We start from the raw sequence: 24,181 nt of genomic DNA, 5'->3' as shown, positions 1-24,181 counted from the left end.
GCAAATACACCGACCAAGGTTTCACAGATGCCACTTACAGTGTGTGCTTCTACAGAGGGAAAAACCTTAGGACCACTCCTTCTGCCTGTAGGAGTTCCTGTCTAATGTGGGGTGGGTTGCATCTCTCTGCCAACAGATACAAGAGCAGAAGTAAGCCTGCTTCAGGTTACCATGGGCCCAGCACCCTCTCACTCACTAGATGGGAAGGGAGTACCGAAACACATTGAGGGTGGCTCACTTCATTGGAGAAGCCAAATGGAGTCATAGATAAGTATTTCTGTGACCCATCAGACTAACATTTGATTATGCACATACTCGGACAGAACAGAGGCAGTTAGGGGCGCTCTCTAACTCCCTTCTGGAACTTATTCCAATTTCAGTATTGCTGAGGCATGGATTCTATCAGCCTTCAGTGGCTGATTCTGAGAGCTAAGAGTGTGCAGAAAAGCAGCAGCCCCTGGATTAAACATTCACCCTGAAGATGAATAGTCTTTAAAAGGGAAACCCAAACTTGGAACACTTAGTGATCTCAATATCTACTGAATGGAATCCTGAAAGCAAATCACCTTATATTGGTGCAGAGGCATGTTTTCAGCCTCATGTGAGTAGCACAGTCTGGGTTGACTTGGTAGTCATGGTTGGCCTTGTCTATCAGCTCTGGCCAAGGGATACTGCTTAGGTACCTGTAAGTACCTGGGTAAAGTGGCCATCAGAAGGGTCTCTGAGTGGAAGAGAAGGGGAGATGTCTCTGAGTGGAAGAGAAGGTGGCTGGGATCCTGAGGCATGTGTGAAAGGAGGAAGATGATGGCTGTGAGGAGTGCAGCCAATCTTTGCACTATAGTGTCATCTGCCATGGGGTCCCTTCTTCTCTCCCATGCCATGCTTCCTATCCATTCAGCAGATTCTTGATGTCTCCCAAAGCACGGGGACTGGGGCCAAAGTGTGAACCGTCTGTTTCCCTAGGAAGGTTCCAAATCACTATACTCCCACCAATCCTAGGAGCAGACCAGGGGCAGGGATGTCATGTGATGACTTGACCATAGTAACAACCAAAGCCTGAGTGGGGAGAATTGAACAGTTGCGTGGTTAGGACTATACCTACTCCTCACTTATTGGCTACCTCATTATCCAGTGGTTTGCCTTTACAACAAGAGTAAAAAAATCTATCAGATTACTTTGTGTATTCATGACATATGACAGGCAGTACTGAACGCTGGAACCCATGAGCACCTAGCAAGGAAGCTTGCATTGTATAGTATTTTACCACCCAGGAAGGGAGAGAAAGAGTTGTCCCCCCCAAGCTGTTGGTGACAGGGCAGAGAGGAATGGGGCTGGAGTGGGGTCAAGGGGGACAGGATGCTGCCTGTTGAGTCACAGGGGGCTGAGGCCAGGGCACCAGTAGCTAGTGTCCTGAAGGTGGCCCACCCTAAGGAAGCAAGACCCTAGGATCTGGCCCCAGATCCCATTCCAGAGGGGAGGCATAACCAAGCCAGGCTGTGGTCAGAAGGAGCCCTGAGATGGGCAGCCGAGTGTCCAGAAGAGAGCCCTTGGGACCCAACTTTAGCTGTCTAGTTCTAAGAGATAAGAAATCTTTCTAATGTGAACAATACCTTTGCTAGAGGCTCCAGGTTTAAGTATGAAATAGAAAAATCTTCCAGCTCTCATAGGGTACATGCTATATTTAACAACCAGAACGGTCCTTTTAACTAAAATGTAAAAGAACACTATCTTCCCCAGATGTAGGGAAATGATCAAGTGCTAGGAGGAAGGCTCAGACTCAGTGCACACACATGGCAACGGGAGGGCAATTTGAAAACAAAAAAAGTACCATTTACTTCCAGGCCAACATTCTTCATATAAAATCAAATCTGCTGCTCATGCCATTTGGAATTATCTCATGCGTTTGGAATATTTGCATTAACCTTGTTTTTACTTGGGAGTAGCAAAGTCTCTGTTTGGAAGAGAGCTCTGATTTTGAGATTCAACGAAAGATGACTGCCTACCATTCATGTTTGCTTTCAAGTAAGTGGAACAAAAGCCATCTACGTGACACCCCCAGGAATTCAAAGCGTTTTCATATCAGCTGGGAAATCTAAAACATTATGTAGGGGTGTTGGGTGGGGTAGGGAATGAACATCCTGGTTTTTCCACTGGGAGTCAATGAACTTTTTGACATGATGTTTCATGTCGTTCTATACCACATCCTTCATCAGTATTTCTATCCTTCATCAGTGTTTCTGAAATCTCACTGTTGTGAAATTTGCCACATGTGTATGGTCAGCTAGTTCATCAGTTGATTCATTTCTGGGTTAGACACCACTTACCCTCACAAACTAGCAACTTGTCATTATAGAAAAATCCCACTGGACATTCACATCTGAAGCTGCCAACCATGTTGATACACACTCCATTTTCACAGACTCCTGGGATCTCCCGGCATTCGTCAATATCTAGAACAGAGCAGCCATATGTGAGTGCCAGCACCACAGAGAATCCCTGTGCAGGTAAACTGGGTGAAAAGCCAACTGCTTCTAACTCACTTAGTGTTCTACATAAGTGTGAGTGAGTGTGTGTGTGTGTGTGTGTGTGTTTGTGGTGCTGCGAGTGGGGTGACATCAATGAATAGCAGAGTGAGATGATGAAGTCACCTTCCAGACACTCAGGTGTCTGTCTGACTTTGTATCCAAGTTGCCAAGAAGAGATAGGTAAGGATCTGAGACTAGGAATCTGCTAACACACCATCCTGCCTCTTGTGTTTTTCCATATCACAGTCATAAAATATTCCCAAGATCATTATCAAAGTGCTTGTACTCCTAGAGGTCTCCTCCATCAATGCCTTGGTACAGTTTGACGAAACACCTCAGAAGTAAAGCGTTCATCTACAACACAGGTGTTTCCAGTGTGATAGTTTTGGGCCAATGCAGTTATGTTCTTTCAGGTGTTATAGTTTCAGGAGTCCCTACCCAAAACTCTGCATAGCTGTTAGGAGAGGGCCATACACTGAAGTGGAGCCTACTAGAGCTGCTGCAATTTCAGAAGAATCACATTCTAAAACCAACCTGTTTTAAGGGAGAAATGTGATAGGTCACAGATTAATTTTAGGACCCTTTCTAAAGAACTTCATTTTGTTCAAAGGAAAACGGATCTATTTAATGCAAACACAGCTTAGAATCCCAAAAGGTATATTATTTTGAAGATAATCAAATATGTTTTTAGATTTTTCATACTTATTGAATTCCTTCTGTTACAAAGTTCTGGGAAGTAACATCACAACTGTGTAGCAGCAAACTAACAAAAATTCAGATGCCATTCTTTTAGAGTGGGCTGAACTATGAAATAGACGACTCCATTTGTTTTAAATTTAAGTCATGTGTTTTATTATCAAGTTGAACAATAACAGGATAAGTTAAATTTCTAGGCAGGTTAGGCATAAAATAGCAAAAGGATATATTAAGAATTATATTTTCCTTTCCTGTCTGGATTTTATTTGAACTTCAACTTGGAGAAGTTTATATTTTAAGACAAGATTAATAAACATGCTATAGTTTTAACCCCATTAGAATGGACTCCACAGCCAACAATTTTAAGACCTTTCAGAAGGAGAGTATAAAGCTTAAATATAACAAAGTTCTTCAGTCATCTAAGTATTTTGTCATGGTGGAATCTGGTAATAATAAGTATATTGCTAAACATCACATTTCCAGTTTTCAAGAGCTAGAGGCAAAGCGAAGTATTAGTACGGACTGGATTCTGGTCCCAGTTCTGTTATTAATTAGTTAGGTGACCTTGGCTGAGTCCTTTCCTTTGTCTGAATCTCTGTCTCCTCAATTGTACTAGATGATGTCTGAGAGCATTTCCACCTCTACTGGTAGATGATGCTAATGTTGCTTCCCATCACTGCTTACTGCCAATATTGGAGGGCAGACATCTCTGGGGTACATCCATCCACGGAGAACCAGGAATATTACAGGTCTCTTATCTTTGGATCAGAGAGATTCTAGGGAGATTTAAAGATCTGCTTTGGGAAAGGAAAAATAACGCGGGTGTTTCATGCCAACGTCATTTAGCAGTTTTTCTTTCCAAACCATGAAGTTTCTTTGGACGTTGACTAGACTGTGGAGCCATATGGATTTGGCACTAAGGTAGCCAGGCTGACTGCTGGACCAGACACTTGTTTTCTTAAACAAGGTCATTGGAAAGGCTGATGTGGATTTCAGTTTACTTATTAGAAATACGGTGGAACAAAGCAAGTGGTGATGTTTGCTACTAGACACAATTGCTCAGACATAAGAGGGCATCTAAGGATGCACATAAATCACACTAGGGAAAAACTCTGAGAATGCAATAGCTTTCCATCTACTTCTGTGCTATTTGGTTTTAAACCACAAAGGCATAGCCTACATTGGCTGAACACTGTGCAGCATTTATGAATTTTGCACATCTCCACTATGTAGTGGCCTCTGCCCCAGTTACCAGATGGGACCTTAGATTGAAAATATTTTTGTATTACACATCTGAAATTCTAAAAGCAGAAGACCTGAGGAGATTTCATGTGAAATAAAAATTGAGCCACAGCTAGGATTTTTTGTGAACAACCTACTCATAAGGATTGGTGTGAAAAGTCCCATTAAACTCATTTGTTAGTCAGAGGGAAAGATTGGGAATTACAGTCAAATCAATTGTCAGCTGGCCCTGGTCCCAGAATCTCTCTCTTGTAGTGCCTAAGGTTGGGAGACTGCGATTCTGTAGAAAGCTTTCCAGTCCTCTTAACCATCAGCAACAAATGCTGTCAGTTAGGCTGAGATAAACAGGGTGTGCATTTCAAAGTAAGAATCAATGTTTCAATAAAACTAAGTGGCATTGTTTAATAATTATTCCTTCTAAGAGTAAAAAAAAAAAAAATCAAGCTGAACAAACAATGGTATGTATTCCCTTTTCCTAACACAAAGGCAAAAACAGAAAGTTCCAACAATGCCATCATAACTCACCAACGGGTAAACCTGTGTAAATGTCAATGACGAAGCCTGGCCTTTGACTCCCACAGAGAGTAGCAAATTCATCTGCAAAGCGGGGTGGAGGAGGACAAAGGTCAGTAAAAAGCAATAATCAATCTGAAAGAAATTACTTTATGAACATTTTCAAAAGTTTCATTGCACTATATATATAGTATTTAGAAGCATTTAAAGGAAAAAGTTTATCTGGAAATCCCTCCAGATGTTGTGATGTTGTCCTTATGGCAAACACTGGAGGAAAGTGACCTCATGTGGATGTGCTAATCAGGGGGCAGCGGAGAGGTCTCCAAACCACGCTCCACTCATGCTGCATGGACTTGCCTGTAGGACTTTGAGCTTCTATGTGGACATTGCTCAGTGTGGACCAAGGACATGGCCACTGTGGCTCTCTCTACTCTGCATTAAAGGATTTAAGAGTTCAATTAACCCATTAGGTGTCCTGGTGTGGTGCTGTAGGATAAGCACTGGATCACAAAGTCAGTTTGAACTACAAGGTCGGTGGTTCAAACTCACCAGCTGTTTCTTCGAAATACTGTAAAAGGTCGCTGAGTCAGAAATGGATTGACTAGACTTAACAACAACAACAACAACAACGTTAGGATGAAAAAGAAAATTCCAGAACTTCTACCTATCTTTGTAAAATCGAATACTTCAAAATTTAATTTTTCTGTGTATAATTTTATGTTGCAGCGAACACATTAGAATTGTACATAAAAACGCATTTTCAAGCAGCACTAAGCCATACATCTGATATTTTACATCACTGAGAAGAATGAGATAGGTACCACAGAATGGTTTAAGCAGCATCTTACATGATGTTGTTGTTGTTGTGAAGTGCCGTCGAGTCACTTCTGATTCATAGCAACCCTGTATAGGGTTTCTAAGGAGTGGCTGGTGAGTTTGAACCACCGACCTTGTGGTTCAAACCGACCTTGTGGTCCAGTACTTTATCCCATAGCACCACATTACGACATGATTTCATCATCATATATGATGATGCTAATTTAAAGGTCAATAGTCCAAACCCACCAGCTGGTCTGCAGGAGAAAAATGAGGCTTTCTGCCTTTGTAAAGATTTACAGTCTGGGAAACTCTGGATAGGGTTGCTATACCTCAGAATCAGCTTGGTGGCAGTGGGTTTACTGTTCTGGTCTGGGTATGATACAAGAAGAATGTATGAAAGTCTTCCTTTCATTTAAATTGAACTTTGAAAAAACACATTAACTTTTCTTCTCTTGAACCACAAGGCTGGTGGTTCAACCCCACCAGCTGCTCTTCAGAAACCCTGTACAAGGTCACTATGAGTTGGAATCTACTCAACAGTACTTAACAACAGCAACAACATGAATATATAAGAATCTGCTGTGGTGATGTAGGATAAGCACTGGATGGTTAACCATATAGTCAGTGGTTCAAACCCACCATCTTCTCCTTGGAAACACTATGCAGGGCCACCATGAGTTGGAACCAACTCAATGGCACTTAACAACAATAACAACAATGTGAGGTTATAAGAAGAAATTTCTCTCAGGTCTCAATATCAAGAGTTGTGCTTTCCTTCACTGTTGAGTTAAACTTATGTTTATTAAGAATCTTCTACTTGATCATGTCTCCATTTGTATTTGGGCTGCTGGAATGATTGGAGCCAAAATTATTGCTCCTCTCTGGCAAGTGTGCAGATATTCCAGCTTGGATTTGGTGTCCTATCCTCACTCTTTGCTCCAACTTTCTTATCTATGGTTGCATTGACTTTATACTGATTTCCTCCTCTACACTTGCATCTTCATAAAACTGCCTTAAAATCTTTGTGGGACTAGAGTAGATATAGTTGTTCAGTGCCGTGGACTCGGTTCCGACTCATAGTGACCTTATACAGGGTTTCCGAGGCTGTAAATCTTTACGGGAGCAGAAAGCCTCATCTTTCTCCCGCACAACAGCTGGTAGTTTCGAACTGCTGACTTTCTGGTTCACAGCCCGATTTGTAACCACTACACTACCAGAGCTTTCTAGAGTAGATATAAATAAGTAAAAATATAGCAATAATGGTTCACTGCTTCATCTTATAGGTTTCCTAATGGTGAACTCCATAGTAATGATAACTCTATTTATATTTTTGTGATACCTCGAGTCTATTAATCTGCGGAATGAGTTAGTGCATACATTAAAAGTGCATTCTGTGATTCATTTTTCACTTGGAAGGAGCAGGATCAGCCGTGAATTTCAATATGTGCCTTTGTGAGTTAGATCACCTTTTTCTTAGGAAGATAAACAATGCCCCTCCTCTTCCTTCAATGACACCGACTTCCCAAAGTTTCATACCTAATGGATCAATCTGTAGTTTTGGTAAAGGTGAAACCAAAACTCACCAGTGCTTGGGATGGGACATTGTTCACAGGGCTTATTCCAGGCCCGGCCAATGTTGTAGGAACAACAGCACATCTTCTTGGTCATATTAAACAACAATTCTCCATCACAGGTCTGGTTGTCAGCATAATAGTTTCTGTAGCACAAGCTTCTTCTCATATCTAGAGGGGAGGATTGGTAATGTGGTGAAAAGTCACAACAGATGTCTAAGGAAACACTCAAAAGTGAGTTTCTTTTATTAAATTCAAGGATCTCCTACCACATAACTTTACTCAGGGCAAAAACAGTCCTTTCCTATACAATTTTCTAGCTGCCTATGCTGCTACAACATTAAGAAATGTATTCCCTGGCATTTAGGTGACACAAAATAAGTCATTATAAAGCTTTAGCATTAAGAAGCTTTCAATGACTCTCTGCCCAGTTGCCTAGTAACAATTCTCCACTGCTATTTGTATTTGGCAATAAGTTTCTCATTTCCGACTCATGATGCTTTAATACTGTAGGTCAGTGCTGTAAATATAACTGTATAAAGATCCACCCCAAAAGTCAAACAAAAGAAGTACTTTAAACCATTGTTTGTGATTTTTTGACATTACATTTTCAAGAAAACTCTAACCACCCACACCAGATGGTGAAAAAATGCCAAGCTTATGGCTTATAAGTAGGGAGCTCTCACAAAGACAGTAAAGGGCTGGCAAGATCCAGTTTGATGGGTAATGATACTAAGGACTAATTGCTGGACTTGTTAAGGTTTAGTTTCTGTTTTCACTTTTTAAAAGAGGACCAAACATCATTATTGTGAAAATCTTGGACTTACCCATGCAATTGTTACCCCCATTCACTTGCATATAGTCTGGAGGACAAATACAGGTGTAGTTGCCAACAGAGTTATAACAGGTTCCTGGACCACAGATTCCAGGAGTATCGCATTCATTCACATCTACAATACAAAGAGAAAATGGTATCTAACTTCAACAGCTTCACTCTTTAGGATGGCCTGCCACTCCCTGTCAATATAAATGTTGACAACTAAGGAGAAACATCTACATGGTAGTTTGAAACATGATAAGAAAAATGTATGTTTAATTCATAGTGTCCCTGATCTATACAGAAAAGATTTTAGAAAACAAATTCTTATCTCCTTTCAAGAGTTTCTACTCAATGAGACCTTTTAACATCCTCAAAGATAGGTAGAGATGGAAACGTGCAAAAAATTATAATTCTCAAAATTCGTCTAAGAAAGACAGCCATTTATTCCATAAAAAGTCCATGGAAGAATATGATGTACCCTAAAGCCCTCCACATGTGGCACCAGGAACCTGCCTCTCTGAGGTAACATGCAGGCAGGTATTTCACCACGCCCTGCCCAATTTTTAAACAAAGGGGCTTGATTCTACTCCTTGGATCTTAGAATTCTGTGCAACTTTCACAGGAATGCTCAACTAATTCTCAATGATGATGTCATTGTCTATTTCACCTAATGAGTCATGCCGAGAGCCTAGGGGGTGCATCCCTAACCACTCATGTGACTCCTGTGTATAGGTGAAAACCACCTCCTCTCCTTGGTCTATGGCCCAAGTGCTTTGAAACCTGGAAGACATCAGTTCTACGTGTTTCCAGTAACACATGCACAAGAGCCAACACTGACATCATGAAGTCAAAGAGTCTGCTAAGAGAAGTTCATTTAATATGTTCGTACACATGATGTGTGGTGAAAGACAGGAGGAAGAGGAGACTGGACTGTCCATAATATAGAAGTTTCTGAAATGAGACTTGTGCTTCTCTAACAAAAAATGGAGTGTCTAAAGAATATGAAAAACTCTTTTTTGGGCATAAATGAAACAAACCTTTTTCTTTTTCTTAGGAAAAAGAGGAAATTTTAGAGGTTTTGGAAATGATATCATCTTAGGAACATTAGTACAATCTGCTACATGTGTGACAATCTGACCTGGCTATGTTCATGTTTATATGTTTATACTTTCATGCTATATTGTTCAATTCTCCAGGTTTCCTGGCAGCTGCATGCTGACTTGTGAGATCAGTTCTTAAAATGTGAAGGCAAGCCATTTACCATCACACACTCGAGTGTCTTCATTCAGGTAGTAACCGGTTGGACAGCGGCACTGGAAGCTACCGAAGGTGTTGATGCATTTCCCCCCTTGGCACAGCCCTGGGAGTTCCTGGCACTCATCAATATCTACCCAAATGAAAACATAGCATTTTTTTTCATTATAAATAAACACAAGAAGGTTCAAAATGTGTACACTTTAATATAAAGAAAACAAAATTACCTTCCAATATAACGGTGATAGGGTTTGGTCTAAAGCCTTCTCCTCCAGGACAAAGAATTTTGTACTCAGCTATTAAAACAAAAATCAAATTGAGTTCTTACAAATTAAAATTTCCAGAAATTATATCCTCATGAGAAATGCTAACATAGTCAATGAAAAATATTCAGGTTCAGGGACCTTGAGCAGACATCCCACACATGTGAAGCAACATCTTGGTGTAGTCTTGTAATTTTCCAATGGCTTTTACTCTTACTGCCAGACACAAAACAACAACCCTCGGTCTTTGAACCTCCACTTATTCTCTAGGCCTTAAAGTCTTGTGAACTATTTTATTCCTCATCATTATTTCTTGTTGAATATCTCCCTTTTCTAATAAACTCATTTTTCGTGATTTCTTTCACTTATACTTACTTTTTGGGAATTGCAGGTTTCCTTGGGAGTTCCCTCTCTCACCAATGCTTTCCCCAAAGAGCTTTACGGAAAATTGTTCTCTCTTGGTTCTCACTTCTCTCCCTAATGACTAGCGATCTTTCTTGCCTCTCTGATTCTACCAATGGCATCATAGACTCCATTGGTTTTCAAAAACTACCTGCTACCATTTCCTTTGATTCCATAAAAATGGAATAATTTACCTTTTCTTTTTTGCCTAATTAATTGCCTCTCCTTCACTTTGGTACACAAGGTAGGTAGACAATTGTTGTTGTTGTTAAGTGCCGTCGTATCCATAATCTAGCCTGGAAAATCCTCTTCAAAACCATGCTATCTGCTTTGCACTCAAAAAGAAGTGAAATTGACTTAGCCACTGGGGACTAGAGCTGAGAGTAAAGCATGCAACTGATATGAAGTAGCAGGAGGTAAGCAAGAATGCCCAAACCTGCAAATAGTACCCATTTAACCTAGCTTGAATGGTTTGATGATCAGAACTCGGCTAGAGCAAGATAAATAAATTTGATATAGGAGAAAGTGTAAATTGCTACAATTTGATAAACTTAACCGCTGCTGATGGAAGTAGTTGCTCAAGATACCAACCGAGAGGGAAGGAGTCTTCACATCAAGGATCAAGCCTATCCCCTCAGTACACAGGGCTGATAGTGACAGGCAAATTAGACATTGGCTACCTAAAAAGAAGTGGAGGACATAAAGGCACCAAGTGTCTGGTTTACAAGTTTTCAAGAGAGATTTTAGTTTCAGAGTGAGGGGAGGAAGGTAGAATCCCCACTGAATAGTTTTCATCTTGTCTAGATGGGTCTGGGGAAAGGAAATGGGGATAGGATACTTTTGATTTAATAGTAACTGTTATCATGACTAATTGTGATTGTCGCAACTGTAAAGGTAGAAGATGTGTTACAAAAAGAGGGGAATAGTTAATCTTACATTCCAGGAACAGAGGACCCTAGGCCCATCAAGAGGGAAGAGCATGAGTGGAACGTGGTATGCTAACCAGAGTAGCAGTGACATCAGAAATGGAGGCAGAGGTGATGGTATGGAGAGAGAGCAGCTGAGGACTCTAGACTCATGGAAAGAGAAGGGTTATGTGCTGGCAGGCAGGAGGCTGGCTTGCAAAATGTGCCCTTTGGTTGCTTAAATGATTATATATTCCTGCATGTTTTTGTGTACATTGAAAAAAAAACAAAAACAAAAAAAAACAAAGAGGAAATACAGGTAAATACTATTAACCAGTGGTGCATGGAGGGGATTGTAATCATTGTAATAAAACACAATACAATTGGTTGAGTGCAAAACCAATGTCCTGCTGTGTAAACTATATCTCAATTCACAATAAAAGCTTAAAAAAAAAAAAAAGAAATGAGACATCACCTGTCCCACCTGACCTTTTACGGCAAGTCAACTGGTTACCATTTTCTGACTCTCATTTTGGGAGGGTCCATTCCCTTTCCCTGCACTACAGGTAGAGACTAGTGGCAGCTCCCTCCCTCTCTGGCTTCTCTTCTGTGGATCTAGGAAGGGGAACCAACCTGCACTGGAATTATGGTAACCTGGAAGACATCCACTTACATGTGTTCACAGGAGGACACAGCTCACAAGGAGTACCCCAGGCTCTGCCCAGAGAACAGCAGCAGGAAGCCTTGGAAACGCCAACCCCAATTTCATTGCTACAGGATGTATCTCCATTATCTCCTCGAGGTCGAATATCCAAGTAGCAATTTCCAGAGCGGGTATCTATTGGGCATGGGGAAGCAAAAGAGCATCAGCCAGATTCTTTCTACTTGAAGGCAGAAAACTTCAAACCTATTCATAGACTGTTTAAAAACCGTAATTTACTTATACTAAGAAATGACAGTGAACAAGATTATACACTGAGAATTAACCTATAGAAAGGGCACCTGAAGATGCAAACCATGTTTAAATTTTAGCATTATTGATTTTTTTTAAAAAAATTTGAGAATGGCATGTTAGGTGCTACCTTAAAAATAATAAACAGTATCCTTCTTTGAGAAGTTTTTAAGATCTTACCAACACAGCCGACTCGAGTTGGATTCAGCTCAAAATCGGGTGGACAGTCACAGGTGTAGCTGCCTGGAGTGTTGACACAGTTCCCGCTGATACATGTGGTTGGATCCAGACATTCATTAACATCTAAGACCAAAGAGCAAGGGCCAGAATTACCAGCAGAGCAATATAGGGCAGACCTCACCATAATACAGCAGGACCGACTCTAGGTTTCCAAAGGAGAATTTTTCAGTTACTAGTTATAATTACGCTTAGAAATGCAGTCTTCCACCTCTGAAACAGAACCCCTCAGGAAGGAAATAGGTCATAGTCTTTGGTTTTTTTCCCCTGGAACACGTTTAGCATTCAAATTTGTCATCAGGATAAAATATAACTTTGGAACTAGGAAAAATATTCCAGTCAGGGTAACCGAAGGCAAAACACTGCTGTGACCTCGGTCAACCAAAAATTCAGACCCAGGTTTTATGAAAATATATTGAATATGTTTGGCTTGTTATTTTATAAAATTAGAGCAAGATGGCTCAGGGAACACTCAAGAGCAAGCAACTACCCCTACGGGGCATGCCTGCCTGGGTGTAAGCATGCAAATGCATGGGGCTCCGATTTCTACTCTTCCATCTTTGATCCTGGGCTGGATGTTTCCTTTTCTGCTTCTATTCCAAAAACACGTATAGCATTCCAGATATTTAGGACATAGGTTTTGACAAATTTTGCTCTGTACAGTACTCTGTCCCAAACTTAATAAAATACTCAAGCTGGTTCAGAGAGGAGCAAAGGTGGGGGGGGGGGCAGGGGGAGGACAGTGTCTTCTCAGACCTTCCTGATTGGAACTGGTAATCTTTCTGCAATGATAACTTTCCACCGCAGAAGAGTCTTTTGCTCAATCATCACAGGCAAACTTGGATGAACAAGACCAGACAAGCAGCAATACGGTTAGATGTTAGATAAAATGATGCTCAAATTCTGGTGTGGTGCTGTAAGAGAAGCACGGGACTGTTAATCACAAGGTTGGTGCTTCTAACTCACCAGTCGCTCCTCGGAAACCCTATACAGAGTTGCTATGAGTTGGAACTGACTCGACAGCACTTAACAACAACAACAACATTAATGGTGCTCATGGCGATTTGAGGCAATGAGGAGAAGCCATAGACTATGGAGAGCGACTTTCTGAGGTATGGTGGAGACTCAGATTGATGTCATAATAGTTTTTAGAAAAACCAAAAAGAAACTGGGCCTTAGGAGGAATATCCTAGTCTAGAGCATTTGCAGCAGGGAAAGAAGGATCAAAATTTGTAGAGCCATTAAGTCATGGCTTAGATGGATGAAAATAAACAGATTTTTCCAGAAATCCTGAGCTCACAGAGTGGAACTTGTTTTGTAGTAGCCTTGCACGAAATGGGGGATTAGGAAGGAGAACTGCAAATGACTCTCAAAATCTTTACTCAGTGTTGAAGCAAATTAAGTGGCCATCTACTGGGTGCCCACAGGTTTCCTTACATGTTTCCTCTTTTATTCCCTGAGTCTCTTGCTGTACAAGAAAATGCTCTGGACACTAGAGATGGGCACTGAGTTCTATGCACCATGTGCTCTAGTGACCACTGGCAGGGTAGTGGGGACAGGAGTGAGTATTGCACTCAAAGGAGACTAACAAGAATTGTAGGATATGGCCTTCAAAAGGAAACTTTCTGAAAATGTACCCAAGGAGCAAAAGAAATGGCAGGGAAGTCTTCTAGTTAGAGCACCCACACACATTCCTCGATAGTCACTAGCCTATGCTGAAGCTCTAAGCTCTCTTCTTGCAGCTGTCTTCCACAAGTCCCTCTGCATTGCCCATATCTAATTAGTTCCAGGTCTCAGCGCATTTACCCTGTGCTTTCCAAGTCTTCATCCTTACTTTTTTTTGCTCTCCATGACCACACTGTGTGGCCCCAGTGAGCCCCCAACAGCTGGGTGCTAGGGACCTGGGAGAAGATTTTAATGCGGATGGGTCTCTTACCTGTGCAATTCCCGCCACTTCTGTCCAGCTCATAACCTATCTCACATTCACAGCGGAACAGTCCGGGAAGGTTGCGGCAAGTTCCGAAGACACAGATGTTTGGGAGGGCACACTCATCGATATCTTGGGGGAGGGGAGTAAAATAAAGGGAGAAGTTTAATGCATTTTCTCCTAAGGAAGCTGTGTATTATAATTAGACAATGATATTATTAAGAAAATGAAAATGAACTGACGTTGGTCCAGGTACTTGTACAGACTTTTAGATGTTTTGTCATGTATAGGGAAGCCTCAGTCACTATTCTATGTCAAGCAGTACACTAGGCATTTTATATGTATCTCCTTTGGGCCCTGCTCTGGTGCTATAGGATAAACACCAGTCTGCAAGGTCAGCTGTTCAAACCTACCAATCGCTCTTGGAAACTCGATATAGGGTCTCTATGAGTCAGAATTGACTCAATGGCATGTAACAACAAAGTATCTCCTTTATGGTGCTTAACATAGATTGGGTCAGACTACTTTGGTAAAGTAGAAACCAAACAGCTCACCTTAGACGAAAACTTTTGGTTGTTTTTATCAATATATTCTTTGTGTTTGCTATGAGATAAATTTTTAAGGACCACAATGGCTTTATGGGAACTTTATTTTATAATCCTTGCTATCCCTAGTACAGTTGATAATATTGGTTGTTATTAAGTGCCGCTGAGTTGGTTCTAACTCATAGCGACCCTGTATAGGGTTTCCAATGACCAGCTGGTGGGTTTAAACTGCTGACCTCGTGGTTAGCAGTCCAGTGCTTACCCTGCAGTGCCACAGCAGTACAGTTAACAGAAATCTAAATAACTGTGAAAGCTTTTTTCCAGACCTCTGTCATTGCCTCGCGTTAACCTCACGCTTATGCAATTGACATGCAGGCACATTTTCAACCTTGAGATTGGCTTTAAATAGCATGACCACTCTGCTAGCAATGATTTATATTAAGAACAAACAAACAAACAAAACCTTCTCTTACTGCATTAAGAGAAGAAAACTTTCACTGTGACTATTTATGTTACCAGAGGTGGTACAGTACCTGTTTTCCTTGGACGCTCAGAGTAGCAAGAGTAAACAAGGCATTAGGCACAGTATGAAGAGCGTAATCTGGTTTTTCGCCTCACAGGAATTTCATATCAAACTCTGAATATTTAATATAAACTGTATAAAGAACAGCCAATCGTTCCATAACATAGAAAAGTATTTACATAGAAATATATGAGTGAAGTAGTGTACATGTCATACCCTAAGACTGATTTTGAGTTAATGTGTTGTTAACAAGGAACAACTATTAGCTAATTCATTAATCAAGGTCTTGTTTAAACATCTACTGTCAATTGTTATCATTTGTTTATTTCTACTGAACCCTTTTTAATTCATTGCAGTCACAATTTTTTTTTTTTTTTCCAGAAAGGGGTAACGTGCTTAAATTTGACAAGTGTGGCTAAAGAGAAAAATCTTGTGTTTCCAACAGGAACGCATCTCTAGTTAACAGTCTTCTAGGACTTTTTCTGTCTGACCAACATTTCTCAGAAAGACAGAACCTTTCTCTGAGAAATATCATGACATATAGCATTATGCCAAAGGATTCCATACTGGACGGAATTGCAAAAGTCTGCTCCATGTTCATATAATTAGTTATAGATAATTGTGAGACATACACACAGGGCATTATTCTATACAGACAGAAGACTATCTTTTCTGCTGTTACAATAAAGCCTTTATTTCTAGAAACCATACTATGTCAAAGATTAAAAATTGTGTTTCCATATTTAAAGATGATTCTCCAATATGGTATCATCAGAAAGTTACACTTTATGTTCTTTCCCCCACCAATAGAGATAAATGGATTGCACTAAGTTAGCCATACTAGGTTATCGTCTCTCTCCTGTGGCCAATGAATGCTCATTTGCAGACGTCTGGTTGAGGTTAGATGTGCAGCCTGTGGCCAGGGACCTGAGATTTTTCTCTGCACAAAGAAAATTGGCTCAGCTGGGGATTTGATGCTTCTACTGAACTGACCAGCTTAACTGTAAAGCCAAAACACACCTTAATTTTACAAAAAGAAAAACTTGAGGAATATTTAAATAACCAAATATATAATGAGGCCCCACAAAGCTCGAGGTGGCTTCCCCATCAATTACCATCACAGGCTTTCCCATCGGCACTAGGCACAAAGCCCATGTCACATTCGCAGCGATATCCTCCCGGGGCATTGAGGCACTGGCCATTGCCACAGAGATTCAGATTCTCGGAGCACTCATCAAGATCTGCAGACAGAAAGAAGCACAAGTTATTTTCCTCAGTTAAGATTTGTCTAGTTCCTCAGGTCTGACAATTTTTATAATTGTCAACTTACTGAGTGTAGCTGTGTTTTGTTATCATTTCTATTTGACACACTTAAATTCATTTGCTTTTCTCTTTGGGATGCTAATATTATATCGAATATTCTAGGCACATGGGGCTCAGATTTAGAATCCTGAATGCTGAATTACCATTAATGATGTAAAATGAGCAACAAGGCAAAGGAATCATTGGAACTATGGATTTTTCCAAAAGGGTCAATCACATTAGGACACTTCTGTGACAGGAAATAACATGCACGGCTTGTACCTATTTCTCAGGTTTCAGGATCAACTCAATTGAATAAAAAAGGAAAAATCAAAAAGCTGGAATAGCAACTACAGAGTTTCCTGTTGATTATTCTCTACTTAGTTTTGCTACTAATTGCAGGCATCAAAACTATCAAACACAGGGACTATGCCTGCCTAAGACAGAAAACTTGGAAATTTTTTTTTTTTTAACTAGGAATATAGTGGGTTTTGAGTTGGGCTGTTAACCACAGGTCAGCAGCTCAAATCTACTAGCTGCTCCATAGGAGAAAGATGAGGCTTACTGTTCCTGTAAAGATTTCCAGCTTTGGAAACCCTATGCAGGGTCACCATGAGCTGGAGCCAACTCCACGGCACATCACTGCCACCAAAAAACCACAAAAACAGTTTCACGAATGACAAAAGGTCCAATGCATTAAAAAAAAAAAAAATCCAGGTAAGTCATCTAATGAGCCTTAGCCTCTTTTGTGTGTAAGTGACTTATTAGCAAAGTGCTCAGGATAAATTAATGCTATAAGGTTATATAAACAAATATGCTACCTAACTGCCAATGAGCAGTATATCTCAATATTTTATTGACTACCAAAGCCCTAACCTAGACCACACTGCCTGTGTATACATGTATGTGTAAGTATGTTTAACCTAAACCACACTGCCTGTGTATACATGTATGCGTACGTATGTCTAACCTAAACCACACTGCCTGTGTATACATGTATGTGTACGTATGTCTAACCTAAACCACACTGCCTGTGTATACATGTATGTGTACGTATGTTTAACCTTAACCACACTGCCTGTGTATACATGTATGTGTAAGTATGTTTAACCTAAACCACACTGCCTGTGTATACATGTATGTATACATATGCTTAACCTAAACCACACTGCCTGTGTATATATGTGTATGTTTAACCTAAACCACACTGCCTGTGTGTACATGTATGTGTAAGTATGTTTAAAATGTATTTATGGATTCACAGGATTCACATATGTCTTAAACATGAAAGGGCTTAAAATTTTTGTGGAAAAATGAAATAGAAAGGAATTACAATTTTCTTGTGAATTTTTTTGAAGCCACTTCATATATGTTGCAGTTTATGTTGATTCTCAACTAATAATTAGAGCTGAGAAGAAAATATCATTAATATGTTATAAAGCTGGAAGTGTATGAATTCCATACAAAGCAGTTGAGAAATATTTACTTACACCAATGTGCAATAATGATGACTAGTGATAAAAAAAAAACAAAACCCATGAACTGCTAACTTGATCCAGAATATGCTTAAACTATTACTTTATATAATCTCTTTTCCTTACATAGCTTCCTAGAGCAAATCCTACTCTTGGATTTGGTGTGGAAAAAAGTCACTAGCAAGAAATAGGCATCAAAATATAAAGGCTATGGCAAACAAAAGGGAATGTGGTTTATTTTCAACCAGCGACATCACTGTTGTTATTGTTAGGTGATGCTGAGTCAGTTTCAACTCATAGAGATCCTGTATAAAACAGAACGGAACTCTTCCCAGTCCTGTGCCATCCTCACAATTGTTGCCACATTTGACTCCACTGTTTCAGCCACTGTATCAATCTACCACATTGAAGGTCTTAGTCTATTTCACGGTCTCTGCTTTCTCAAACATGATGTCCTTCTCTAGGGTCTGGTCCCTCCTGAAAACATGTCCAAAGTATGTAAAATGAAGTTTTATCATCCTCGCTTCTATGGAGCATTCTGGCTATACTTCTTCCAAGACAGAGTTGTTTGTTCTTTGGGCAGCTCATGATCCCTTCAATTATTGGTGTTGTTAAGTGCCGTAGAGTTGGTTTGGAGTCATAGTGACCCTCTATAGGGTTTCCAAGGAGCAGCTGGTGGATTTGAACTACCGACCTTGTGGTTTGCAGTCCAGTGCTTATCCTACAGTTCCACACCAGGAGCCCAAAGCCTTAAAAGGGATTAATTTTTCTTTGGTCTTCCTTGTTTATTGTTCAGCTTTCACATGTTTTGGGTCAGGTTACCTCTTAGTCCTTAAAGTGGCATCTTTGTTTTTAACACTCCAAATAGGTCTTTTACAGCAGATCTGTCCAATGCAATAGGTCATCATTTGATTTCTTGACTGTTAGTCATGGGCATTGATTGTGAATCCAAGTCAAATGAAACCATGGTCAAAGGCCATCTTTTTCTGTTTATCATTATCTTGCGTATTGGTTCAGTTGTGAGGACTTTTGTTGTCTTGTGTTGAGGCTCTAGCCTTTGACCTTTATTAGTAAGTGCTTCAAATCCTCTTTACTTCCAGTGTATTCGTATATATAGTTAGCTTATGAGTCTCCCTAATTGACTTGGCCCAAATTTTCATTCTAGGGGATCTAGTTTGAAACAAATTTTTTCACTGTTAGAAACTGTCTATAACTGATGCAGCTTTCAGAAAAGAATCAGTGTTCTAAACTTCGTTTCTCCAATTGCTGTTTCAGTTGTACCCACCTGTACATGTGAAGCCATCCCCTGTGTATCCTTCCTTACAGAGGCAGCGGTAAGATCCCATGGTATTCTTGCAGTCTGCATGTTGGCTGCACATGTGAGTCCCATTGGAACACTCATCCAGATCTTAAAGAATAAGGTTATATCATTATTAAAAAAGAATGTGACATTTAATATCAACAATATGCAAAATTTCTTTATAGACTATTTTGATATTCACAATTTATGCAAATCACAACTTGCAATTTCTGTTATTTTCCAACTCACCAGTGCACTTAATGCCATCTCCAATCCACCCCGGGCTACAGCTACATTTGAAGCTTCCTGCTGTGTTGGTACATACAGCATGTCTGTCACAATTGTGTGCTCCAATTTCACATTCATTGATGTCTGGAAAAATAACCAGTCATTTTTTAAAAGTTTCGTACACATGCTTTTTCTGGTTTTTAACATGGTTTGCCAATATTCAAAAGTTGATGACTTTCACACTTTCCACACTATAACATAGATTGTTGTAGCATCCATAAAAAATACCATGCATATACTAAGCACTTTAAATTTCACTTCATAAAGGAAGAACAGTATGATGCTATTGCTATTAATGACTCTAATCATTTTGCATTATTTTGATGTAAGTGTTCAGTTACTACAAAACAAAATAAAACCTCTTTCCAATTGCCTAATCTTCTTTGGCATTAACATTGATTGTCATATGTTTCTATTTCCAGTATTAATTTTACTCAATTATAGAGTAATGGTGTACAGATTTTTCTTATTTCTTGCAGACGAAGTAACACAATGTTGGCATATTAGAAGACTTAAGAAATTATACTCTACATATTAAGTAAATTTTATTCTTAAACCATGTATAGGGTTTCTGAGGAGCAATTAGTGAGTCTGAACGATGGGCCTTACAGTTCAAACTGAACTTTCAGTCCAGTGCTTATCCTATAGCACCACACCAGGACTTCCTGAAACTTAAAGCAGTGTGCTATTAAAATAATTATGTTCCATTTTTATGAAAGCTTTACTGTACATATTGTCAATCCAAGTACAATGCAGAGAATTTTCCTTAAGGCAGCATGTGGCCCGTCTTTTCCCTAGCTTCTTAGAATCCTAGCACCTTGGAGACCCAAGCCTTCTAGGATATTTCATGGAAAACTCAGATGAGAATAAGAAATATAAGATTAAGGTTACATGATTAGAAAACTGCATTCTGCACATTTCTATTTCCAAATTTAGTCAAGATTGATTCTGTCATCTAAGAGTACTATAGAAAAGAAAATAAAGATATGGAGTGAAATCTGTTGTTTCCTGAAATTAACCTATTATATAATGGAAGGCACATAACCAATTCTCATAGGAGCAAGAACTCATGGTAATGATACTATCAGTCTACATAAAATCAGATGTGTAATACACAGACTAAGTCATATTGGCAGTCAAAAAGTTGCAAGAATTTCCACTGATCACTAAATAGTGTCATGAAAAATAAACTGGACAAACAACTTATGTTTACCCTTTTATTTATGTTTGGAACCATGCTTTTCACCAAATGTTCCATCTGAAGTTCTGAAATGTGTTCTAGAATCTTTGGTTTCTTGTTAACTTTTAGGGAAAACACAAAACAAAATAATGACAGTTATCTCCTAGAAAAACATTGTCATGTCACTGTAATCATAAAATGAAAAAATGCTAGGAAGAATTTTCTTATGAGGGCCTTGTGTTATTTAGGTAACCTTGGCAGCCATATGACTCTCCTGACTAACAAGGAGGTCCAGGGAAGTACATATCAGGTGGCTTTAGACTTCTGACTGGGAGCTTTAACCAAGTGAATAAATGAACACAGCCCATTTCAAGGAAATGAGAAGGAAGCCTAACCCAGGTGTAACATGGTAGTTTGTTCTGGAGTTCAGGAAAGTAATCCTCACTAACAACTTGACCTGTTCCCAAGCAGGGTCATGGTCTTGCTTCCTCAGATAATCTTTACCTCAGAGTCGATGTCCCAAACCACCACTTCTCCAGCATCCTGACACCATTTCCCTCCCTTATTTGTCACCATCTTAAGACAGGAGGAAACAGCAAAGTTGGGTTGTATTAAGTATCGAAGCCTCTAGTTATTAAAAAATCAAGGACTTTTCTAGGTGGAAGAAGTTTAGAATTCCACAATGTCAATCCTCAGCTTCACAGAGGACAACATAAAGGATCTCCTGTAAGGTGTGAGGACTTGCAAAGATCCCAGGCCCGTGATAGGCAGAGCCAGGCTGGTTAGGACTCAATTTTCCTGTCAGCAGCTTGGCACACTATCCTGGTGCCATAGCTGCCTAACCAAAGTGCCTTTATTTGGTTACATCAGGACTTTATTCTAAGTCTTTGCTAATGAAGCTCCAAAAATATTGGTGGATATTTACAGAAATATTTAGTAATCCTTTCTAGTAAGTAAAAGTTTCTGAAGTGATCCCAACCTATCATGTAGTAATACTGTGCTCTTTTTCTTCCTAATTTTCCAGTGACCAGAGGTATCATTATGCAGTAAAACCTGAGAAACCTGGCACCTGTCAGAGAAGGAAAACACAAACACTTTTCACGGAGAAACAGTGAAGAGCATTCTGGTGATGCAGTGGTAATCACTTGGCTGCTAACTGAAAGGTCACCTACTCAAGTACACCAGTCGCTTCGCAGGAGAAAGATGCGGCAGTATGCTTCATAAAGATTCACAGACTTAGGAATCCTATGGGCAATTCTACTCTGTCCTTTAGGGTCACTGTGAGTCAAAATCAACACAAAGGCAGCGTTTTTTATTTTTGTTTTTAATATAGACTGATAGAAAAGTGGTGAATGCATACATTGTCAAAGGCAGAAAACAGAGACCTGGAAAAAGAAGGCGGTCTCATGGAGTTCCAGCTCTCACAGGTCCTAGGATACACATGATTTTACCTTCTATATTTCACCTTGCAATTAAGAAAACTACCATTCTCTTTAAAAGAACAGTCTCCTTGCTTTAAAAAAAAAAAAAAAAAAGTCATGAATAATATGCAAATATAAATCTCAAACCCAAGAAAGTGTACCATATGGCAATGTTTTCAATTTTATTGAATTATATCTGCAAGAGACCATGGATTGTGGACTATGGGGTGCTTACGGGCCAGGATTCAATTTTCCATCTTGTAAATATTTGTATAAGTCATTACCACAATGTCGTACACTTTTGAGATGCAACAACTATCTTAGAAAAACTTGGCCATAAGGTGTCAAGTCTGCTCTGAATAAAAGGATTTATGTGTGTGCGGCACACGTATGCATGCCATTATTCATTAATTGCTTTCATGGCAGGCTTAGGCCTGAGACTGTACTTCATTTTAGAAGAAAACAGAAAGGGAAACTGAGCCATAAGGGAAACAAACAAATAAAACTGCTGTCTTCAAATACTCTTCAGTAATACAAAGGAAACATAGCAAATGCCTGCCAAGAACATCTCTCTCTGTACAAATGTTCTCTTTCCTCCACAAATTTGCTCCAGACAGAAAATTCCTTTTTAAGATTAAAAATAAGCACAAGCCAAGAAAAGCAAAGAAATTCAAATTTAAGGCTGACACTGCAACCTCCTCAACCCCCACTGAACTTCCCTCCCAGAGACACTAAGGGGTTCTGCTTACACAGCTCTGGAAAAGCAAGGGCACTGAGCGGAGCTGGACCCGGAGCTGGGTGTGTCTCAAGTGAGTCTGATATCCCTGTAAGGGCTCATGCTCTGAGGAGACTGGCTTCTCCTCATAGTTATAGTGGGACAAGTCTGGATCACCAGCACAAACACCCGCCCTTCCCTGCATCGGATCCCTGGGCATCAGTAACATAAACCCCAACTGGGCACAGCTAATACGCTGAGGAATCTCCTTGATTAAGCATTGGGAAGATGGGGCTAGAATATATGGGGAGGTCAGACATGAAGGCTACTTGGATTTCTTAATTTGGATCCAAACTTGAGCCCAGAATGCTTAATTGAACACCCATGGAGTTTTCACAGGCTGACAGCCAGTGGACAAGAATTAGCAGTGATAAGAAGCTGGAAGGAAATGAATGCGAATTCTCACAGACTTCGACTGGCTTTGATGTATGTGATTCTCTCCCAAGGCCTGAGACCCACCAGAAACATTTCTCATGTGAAGGGAACCAGATAGAATGAGAAATAAAATGATCCAGAAATCTTGATATTTTAACTGAAAACACTTTTGATTTTAGCCACTTAATTATGCATCATTTTCACTAAATGACTTAGTGATCACATAATGTGAGGAAAGCAGCCAATGGCAGTAGCGTTGATTCTGACTCATGGTAACAGACTCCCTGTGTGTTTGAGTAAAACTGTGCTCCTAAGGGTTTTCAATGCTGAGTTTTCAGAAGTAGAGTCCCAAGCCTTTCATCCAAGGTACCTCTGGGTGGATTTGAACTTCCATCCTCTTTAGCAGTCAAGTAGGTTCAAGGTGGGGGTTGTTGTTGTTAAGTACCCTCGAAATAGTTTAGACTCCTAGGGACTCTCTTTAGGGTTTCAGAGGCAGTAAATGTTTGTGGGAGCAGGAAGACTCATCTTTCTCCTGCAGAGCAGCTAATGGGTTTGAACTGCTGATCTTGTGGTTAGCAGTTCAATTCTTATCCTACAATGCCACCAGAACAACTTAGATTTAAGGTAGGTTCTTACAAATTAGCTTGTTAAAGCCAAGCCCCACCAGGGACGGTAGTTATCAGCGGCAAGTTTTTCTTCTTCCAATTTGTTGTCTACTTACAATTAGAGCGGCAGAAGCCGTAAATGGGCCACAGACAAACTATAATCCTGCCTCCTTAATTCAAAGGTAGAAGCAGATGGATATTCTCCCTCCATAAAATCGAACATTCTCCTCAGCAGTACCCATGGTTTTGGACAAGACTTGGGAGAA

General features: G+C 40.0%; 1 protein-coding gene across 1 annotated transcript in view; it reads right to left on the bottom strand.

Annotated features, from left to right (window-relative positions):
* FBN1 (fibrillin 1) overlaps positions 1-24,181 on the bottom strand; it is a 321,082-nt gene that overhangs the window by 46,006 nt on the left and 250,895 nt on the right. Inside the window, exons 32-43 of the mRNA XM_006831678.1 lie at positions 19,521-19,643; positions 19,257-19,379; positions 16,310-16,435; positions 14,136-14,258; positions 12,143-12,265; positions 11,684-11,848; positions 9,668-9,736; positions 9,448-9,573; positions 8,194-8,316; positions 7,379-7,537; positions 4,989-5,060; positions 2,325-2,450 (exon numbers count right to left, since the gene is read on the bottom strand). Of these exons, the coding sequence (XP_006831741.1) occupies positions 2,325-2,450; positions 4,989-5,060; positions 7,379-7,537; positions 8,194-8,316; positions 9,448-9,573; positions 9,668-9,736; positions 11,684-11,848; positions 12,143-12,265; positions 14,136-14,258; positions 16,310-16,435; positions 19,257-19,379; positions 19,521-19,643 (1,458 nt within the window). The remainder of the gene's footprint in view (positions 1-2,324; positions 2,451-4,988; positions 5,061-7,378; positions 7,538-8,193; positions 8,317-9,447; positions 9,574-9,667; positions 9,737-11,683; positions 11,849-12,142; positions 12,266-14,135; positions 14,259-16,309; positions 16,436-19,256; positions 19,380-19,520; positions 19,644-24,181) is intronic.

This window comes from Chrysochloris asiatica, unplaced genomic scaffold (genome assembly GCF_000296735.1).
Source record: "Chrysochloris asiatica unplaced genomic scaffold, ChrAsi1.0 scaffold00004, whole genome shotgun sequence".
In the NCBI taxonomy this organism is placed as follows: Eukaryota; Metazoa; Chordata; class Mammalia; order Afrosoricida; family Chrysochloridae; genus Chrysochloris; species Chrysochloris asiatica.
The sequence above is the reverse complement of the archived record's forward strand: the minus strand, read 5'-3'. Positions and strand labels throughout refer to the sequence as shown.